This window comes from Saccostrea cucullata, unplaced genomic scaffold (assembly GCF_032062105.1).
Source record: "Saccostrea cucullata isolate Sc308-1 unplaced genomic scaffold, CSIRO_AGI_Scuc_v1 ctg4963, whole genome shotgun sequence".
In the NCBI taxonomy this organism is placed as follows: domain Eukaryota; kingdom Metazoa; phylum Mollusca; class Bivalvia; order Ostreida; family Ostreidae; genus Saccostrea; species Saccostrea cuccullata.
In genome coordinates, this window is record NW_026937997.1 from 57,015 (window position 1) to 65,342 (window position 8,328).

At 33.8% G+C, this 8,328-nt stretch overlaps 1 protein-coding gene across 1 annotated transcript; it reads right to left on the reverse strand.

Annotated features, from left to right (window-relative positions):
* Positions 1 to 2,214: 2,214 nt before the first annotated feature.
* LOC134249245 (endoglucanase-like) lies at positions 2,215 to 4,389 on the reverse strand. Its single transcript, XM_062731614.1, has 3 exons — positions 4,305 to 4,389; positions 2,906 to 3,154; positions 2,215 to 2,600 (listed from the first exon to the last, which is right to left on the reverse strand). Exons 1-3 carry the CDS (start codon positions 4,333 to 4,335, stop codon positions 2,257 to 2,259), a joined length of 624 nt encoding a protein of 207 aa, XP_062587598.1. The 5' UTR covers positions 4,336 to 4,389; the 3' UTR covers positions 2,215 to 2,256.
* Between the last annotated feature and the right edge of the window lie 3,939 nt (positions 4,390 to 8,328).

Consider the following 8,328-nt stretch of genomic DNA (forward strand, 5'->3'; position numbering starts at 1 on the left):
GCGTGGGATTGGCGCGTTTGATTACATAACTGTTACAAACATCTAGGCGAACGTGGAGATCAACTAAATGATCGTGAATTATTCGATTAATAAAGTTTAAAATTACTTATAATAATAATTAACGTAGAAAGATAGATTTAATATATTCCGATGAAGACGTGTTCACTATAAACTAATTAATAATATATAAAAAAGAAAGACTACTTGTTATAAATAATTTAATAGTGAACCGTAAAGCATGTATAAAGAACTTTTTAGAAGAAATTTAACAGTAAATAACATAGGGTATATTATTGATAGAAAGTTTGTGTTAATTATACACATGAAGAGGTCTGATTTCCTTTCCGAATGAAAAAGTTACCTGTTTACCTAGCCTGCTTTTTACTTCGTGTTACGCAATATCCCCGGTATATTCAAACAAATAAACATTCTCATCAGATCAAAAAGGTGTTAAAGAACAATTTTGTTCGTAAGATCCAGATCGAAATATTTACCGTTTTTGAGTTAGAAAGCAAAATCTTCCAAGCTCCATAGATCCCTAATTTTAGGGGCCAGCCCCTTTTCTTTAGTATCGAATGAAAGCTCTTGCAATTATGCACAACTTTTCTTCTACATGTCTTAACAAAATATTTTTAGTTTTCAAGGTATAAAGGAAAATATGTCAAATTTTTTGCTGTTTTCCGCGTTCTAACTTTTGACCCCTCTCTAGCGCCATTTTAAATGCAAAAATCAAAAAACAAAAATCGATGTACACAACTTCAATGCTTCCTCTTTTCAATTTAAAAGGGTTTTGTGCTCCAGGTATTACCTTTTCTGAGCCTTTGTCTGGAATACAGAGGTATGAAAAATTCAATCAAAGGGAAATAACTCTTAAATAGAAGGTAATTTCCGAAGTAAGTAACAATATTTGAAAAGGGTGTGGAAAAGTCTAAAAGCTCTAAAAATTTGAACAAAATCCGTTCAGGAATGAGGAAGATATGAAGCTTCAAAGTTGGCGTCTAGGAAAAAAAAACGGAAACGGAAGACCTTAATAAATAAAGACCTAAATACTTTCCCAAACAAAGGAATAGATGCGTTGTGTACATTAGTAACATTATTGATAATAAGAGGTCAGTCTTCTTCAACCATATTTTAGTTGAAATATACCCTCTTCAGATGTTGTTTCAAAACCTTTTTTTTAATCACAAAGTTAACGGTGCCTATATCCTCCGTCTCCAATGTTCTTTTAATTCCTCTTTCTCTTTCCTCTATATGGTCCTAATGAACACGTCAGGTCTAAATTTGAAGTCCTTCATTGGTATAGGGGGATGTTCAATAATGTGCAATTATATTTGTATAGTAATATATATATCATGATTTTCTTTATTTTGCAACCAGTCTTGTTGATACAAAAATGCTTGTATTTAAGTAATACATTTCAGAAATTGTCTCCACGTCCCTCAGTGGGATTATGCGCATGTCCATACGTTACTCTATACCGATTAAGAACATCAAATTTAGGCCATTGATTACTTTTTGTTTGTAATCGTGCTAAAGCGTATAATGTTACCTGAACTTAGTTTCTATTAGATCTCATCCGATAGACCCATTACTTTCACTTCAAATGTTAGGATGCTTATCGAAGGAACACTCACTATATTTGGTTATTGGGGAGGGGGGGTCGAACCTAGGTCTCTCCATTTCGACACTAACACCCTACCACTAGGCCACCTTGCCTACTGGACTTTCACGAGAAGCACTGATTTTTACAATTGACTGTTCACTTGGACATTTAAATTTGTATCATGTACGGAGGTACTGAATTGAAAATGGATAAGAAAACCTCTCTAATAGTCATAGTTATGGTGTTTGTGACACTAACATGTGAAGTCCGGGAGTTGAGGGTAGGATGGGTGTCGTTTTCGTAAAGGACAACTATAGTATGTCCTTTGAAAAAGCACGTTATTTTCGATGAATTAAATGATATGATAAATATTCATATCGTAAAAGAGCTTCCGTACACTGTGCAAGTGTAAAAGTCATTCGTCAACTGTAAAAGTCAGCGCTACTCGTAAAAGTCCCCCAGAAACAAGTTTGACTGCATCAAATTCAAGCAATTATGATAGAAATTTGTCTTCTCTTTGGGAACCATTGACACATAGATTAGACAAGTGTTATATATGTCGATACAGTACACACGTAAATGTCCATACAATATTTTATTTTCAGATTTAATTCTTTAAACAAATATTTTATAACAAATTTGATCACTCTGGATTAGTTTTCACTTCCATTGGCTGTTCCATTTAGAGAGCGTTTACCGTGATGTGCACACTCACATGAGTTATACATGCCGTCAGTGGGGGTGTTATATCCATGACATGACACAATCTCCCACGTCACTTCCGGGTTGTTCCAACCTATACGCGAAATTTGTTGTGCGCCATTTTCCAAGTCGAAATGGGCAACGTAGCCATAGTCGTTGTGTCCGTTACCATAGGGACCGGATCCCTGGTTACACCAGTTCTGGTTGGGGTAAACATTAGGACACAGGTTGGTTACCATGAAAACCTGGGATTGCCCTGTAGGACTTGGTCCCCCTTGACCGGGCACCCAACCCCCTGAAAGAAATCATATTTAGGCACTTATATTGATATAAGTACAGTATAGTACCATATAGAACCTCACTGAATAAAAGTGTTTTCTTTTTCATTTTACCAATACTGATATCAGATGTCAAAGTCTCTGTAGGCAAACGAAATAATTGGAATAGACAATTTCTTCACTAATTTAATGATCATGGCTCATTTTCCTGTGTTTGTAAAATTGTGATTGTCAGTTTAACGCATTTCCCAAAGATTTTCGCTTTGAAGCAATTGCTTGTAATTATCACAATAACATATGTTTGTCATTTTGACTCTTTTACCTGTGGTTGTCAGTTTGACGCATTTCCCACACCTCTGACCACACCATCCGCCGTATCCTTCATCAAAGAACATCTGATTAGGGGCGGTGACAAAGTGGTCATGGTTCCAGCCAAACTGGCTGTCTCCGTGGCCACACCCACACGCCCCCTTGTGGTAGTCGGCGTAGCGTGTCGTGGAGGCACATCGCTTCCCATTGTACATTCTAGGAGAACCAGTGCATTTCTGGTTACAGCTCACATATGCTACCCCTAAATAATTTAGAAATGCATTAAGTACTGTGAAATCAAACATGTTAATGGGGATGTCTTTTTGTTGTTTTCGATGTATGGAGGAACCTACGAATTCATGACCATTACGGAATATTAAATTAAGTATGCTTTACTTATCAACACGAAATCTAATCCCCACACATCGATATTTTTTCTCAAACCTCGAGACTTTGCCTCCACGAAAACAAGTAATTTTTATTGTATATGGTTAGTAAATCATAGGGACCAGTCCCTGGTTGCACCAGTTCTGGTGCAAAATAAAAAAATGATAATTTTTTTTGCATCATTTACAAGAAATAAGGTCAAAAAATATATAGGAATCCAGGGATCCATTTTTTTTTGTACATCTGTACTTAAGGCAGATAGAATTGGTTTTTCTACGAAGAAATGTGACACGTTTAGAGTTCATCAGATAATCTTTCAAAGTTTCTTTTTGATTTTGAATTTGCAATTCTACTCCACATTCCCCCTTTCAGTTGCCTGTAATGGCTCAATGCTTAGAGCATCTGCATAAGAGTCGCGAAGTAAGTATTACGTGGAGACTGGTCCCTCGGATGAGACTGTATAAACCGATGTCCTGTGCCGCAGTAGATGCTGGCACGAAAAAGAACCCTCCCTGGTCAATGACCATGAGCGCTGAGAATAGTAATTTGCAGCTCCCCAACGGCAAGTGGTGGCTTCTCAAAATAAGTGAAAAATTCTCGAGAGGGACATTAGACAACAATCAATCAACAATCAGTCTTCCCATATATTTAAAAGATATATCTTTATTCATGGCTTCATATCTTTTTTTCCTATGTTAAAAGGACGCAAAATTATGATATGAACTTTTAGAAAATGAAATTAAACCTAACCTATAACGAATGATTAGGTTGATAGATGTGAGTAGATTTAAAACAGAGCAAGCAATGAAGCAAAGTGACAAATGAATGGATATGAAAAAATATATAAATATACAATTGTAATGGAATATGGTAAAACAAGTTTAATAAGTAAAAATAATAATTAGTTATTTATGCATTTAGCGGCAATATCAATATTTGCATTTTACATAAACGAAAACTGCCATGGGAATAGAGAGAGCTTTAAAATGATAATTGCAAATTAATATTTTTTTTATCAGACTCACCAAATATAAGAAGGCAGATCAAAGATCTCATGGTGAAAGTTAGCGTCGATCAGAATTAAGTTATAGATAATATATCCTCTAATGTGCCTTATATAGGAGTTTTGAATGTAGGACATGACGATAGAAAGTCGGTCTACCAAACATATATTTGTCCGTTATCTAACACGTCCAGAGAAACAGACATTAATACTAAGATATTTAAATCTAAAGCAATGTTAACATGATTATTTGTTGATCACATTTTATTTCTATTTAAGGGAGCAAAAATACTCCTAATATCTCATTTAAAATGAAATAATTTTAACAGCTTATTAGCAATGAAGTTGAAGAAGTACCTTTATTGGCTTATACATTGCATATATTGCCACAACATTACACCTTTTACTCGTAACACAACTATACAATTTTAAGTAATATATGCCCTTGGGTTTTGTTCCAAGTTCGCATCATAAAAATTGTATAATTTTGGATTCAAATAAAATAAGATTTGAAATATGAAATACAATCATATGAGGTTTGTACACACCAGTTAGAGAGTACGTAGTAGTTACCCCATATCATACTGTTGGTTATGTGTAGATACCCGATGGGCGTGGTCATAATGACACGAGGGAGCGTAGCTCCCGAGCTGTCATTATGACCATGCCCATCGGGTATCTAAACATAATCAACAGTGTGATATGGGGTAAATGACTTGTACCATAGTTTTCAAAAATCATTCATATGTAAGTCAGCTTAGGAATTGGTCGCACTGGTTCGCGTGATTGACATGAAGTGTTTGGTTTCAAATATGCATTTGGATTTTATATGATTTTACGCTCCTTCGTGTCCTTCTGACCACGTCCATCAAATATTGGGTAAGTGATTTGTATACAATATACTTTTCAAATTTTGCTACAAATTTTGTCCTATACTCGGTACTCAGGGTCATTGAACAGTGAGGGATCTTCCTGTCAACACCTTCTGCGACACGGGACCTCTGTTTATACTTTATAGGTCTCCACGTCCCACAGTGGGATCCAACTTCTTACTTTGTGACTCTAGGACAGGTGCTTAAACCACTGGGCCACGCAAGCGACATAAAAAATAAACACCTAGGCCCGCTTAAAAAGTTTGATTTATGTAATTGAAAAAATAACGAGTTTGGTTTTAATGATATATGTTAATTTGATCTGATTTTTTTTCTCGTAAATTTCAATCGTCAAAATTACATACTAGTAATTTAAATTAATTATATATGAACTTGGTTGAACTTAAATTTTTGTAAACCTGATACAAACTTTGCCATGCACAGAGGTACGTTGATTGAAATGTTTGTTATGTTTCAATTTAATGAAAGTTAGATCTTTGATCGGTTAGATCGAAAAGATTATTTATGTACAGTAGTGTACACTTGTTTTTACGTCAAGTATGCACCGTGTTTCCTTTGTTGGTTATCAAAAGAACGATATATTGAAATCTACTAAGCTAACGTCACCCTGGTCATTACACTATTTAATTTTTTTTTTTTTTTTAAAAATCAAGCGATTTCTTAAGTTTTTTTTCTTCACTTTTCACTAAAGTTAAAGTATTAATGGCCGTTTTTAACTATTATTTATTACAAAATGCTGTATACAATTGAAATTTTTTACTACTTTTTACTCTCCTAAATTTGGTATGATTGTTTCATATAAAAACCGGGCATGATCGTTTTATAAATAGTTCTTTTGTCCCGACTCGATGGGCGGAGTTATAGAAAAGTGTGGGTTATGTACAGAAAACCCACACTTTTAACAAAAGAAATCACACCTAACTATGGTACAAACGTACGAGGGTTGATCCAAGAGTAATGTCACAAGTTCGATAAAAATGCTTCTAGTCGACGTAAATTAACGAAATTAAACATGATCAAAGCTTTATAAATTATAAATCAGTCTTGAAAAATTCAAATAAAAATGATGTAAACTTTTCAAAATATCGATTTATATACAAAGTGCAATTATGGTAGTCGCCGCACCAAAATAACGTCATAATCATGACGGACACGCGGTGTCATACACTTAAACGCTTCCCCTTCGTTTTATTAAAATATTTGAGATTCATGAACACATTCAAATATATTTTCTCTTTTTAAAGAATTATTGGCATCCATTGTGAACTCAGTCTATACATAATTTAGTTATCTGTCAAAATTTTTTGAACAGTACCATAAGAAAAAAAGTCTCTCATATTGCTCTAATCGTCTATCTTTTTGGACAACGTTAGACACCAATGAACGTTTCCGCCTGACCTCCCTTTTTCGGTCTTTCTGTCCTCTGCTGATCATTCAGTGACCCATGACCCGTTAAGAATTGCTGAAACCATCTATAAACAAGTCTCTTATTTACATTCTATCCTCCGAGTGTCTGATTATCATCGTAACTGTTTCTACGGGTGATTTCCCCATTTTGAAGCTAAAACGCATTACAGATCGTTTCGACTGTTTTTCTCCATTTCGACATTTCTTTTGTTCAATCCAGCAGATTAAAACAACTATGTTTATGATCAAAAAGCAATGACGTCATTTTATTTTCAACTTAAGACAAGAAAATGTAAAATTTTGTCTTTTAAAATATTGGAAGATTAGATATTTTTTAGATGCTTTTTTATGTGTTTGTCTCTTTTCATTCTAACAATTTACAATTTCAAACGTGACGTTAAGTTGTGACGCGGCGACACCCCTTATGTTTAATATTTCAAACGCCTATAAAATTAATTCAAGTAAACATTATTGAATGAAATTTTCAATTTTGATTAGATTTATTCTAATGCATCTTTTGCTATATCATATTTGATAATATGACGCCAAATATTAAAGATATTGACAAAGTGACATTAAGTTTTGGATCAACCATCGTATAAGTCACATTTTACGTGGAAAACTTTTGTAAGGTACCGAATATTGTTTGAAACAAACTGAATATTGCAATCTCTTATGTAAATTAGAGTACAGACAAAATCATTTTAAGATATTTGTATACGTCCTTCCATGTTCCTTTGTGATTGAGCAAATTTTTGAAAAGATTCTTATAACAATTTTTTATAAAACCCACTTGTTCTGAAATTGTTCTAGAAGATAAGAAAATAGCAATAGTGAAAACCATCAATAACAGTTTACTTACTCGAAAAGCAGGTCATTAAAGACAAATTAGTATTATTATAAAAAAAAATAGAGACATCTAGCTGTTCATATGCATCTTGAAATAATTTTAAATAATGATGGATCTTAATGGATAGTAGTGGAACTTAGAGACAGAAACCTCATATAATTTTAATGTAAAAATTTATTTTTTATAATTATATAAGGAACATTATAAAAACAAAGGCCTAACACGTATTAAAGGAGTCAACCAAAAATACTAACCAGTAATAGGTAATGTGTGTGGATGAATTCATTATAATGAATATAGAATTTCTGAAAAGCTTAATTTAGACGACTTTTGTATCCCTGGAACATCAACTTATATGCATGAGTAGCCTGCTTTAGTTTTAAAAATGTTCGTCCTAATAGAAGTCTATGGAGCAGCGAATAAGTCGAGATTTAAACAACACATGTGGATGACAGGGGAAATACTGCAATAAAAATGGACGAAGGAAAAGCAAAGGTAAGAGCACTCGTTTGTCATTTAATAAAGTTATTACTTAAAATTATCCAAATACGAAACAGTTATTGCAGACTCTATTGTAGATGCAGTTTTTTAGCGTTATGGTTTTATACATTTGTTTTTGACCATAGCGCTACAGATCCCGTAATGCAAAAAGGGTGCAATTTACACTTTTGGAGAGAATTTCTTCACTTTCCAGCATCGGTCAATGAAATACCTTTCAATCCCTAATTCTAGGCACATTATTAAACTCTTATTTTTATATACTATCTATCTCCCAACCCTTTATAATCGCTTCTACAAATGATAAACTCGCTTGATTAAAATTTTTTGTTAGTTTGCTGAAATTCACCTTCAAGAGACTTTATTGCCTGTAGAGACAACCAAAATGGTTGGGAGGT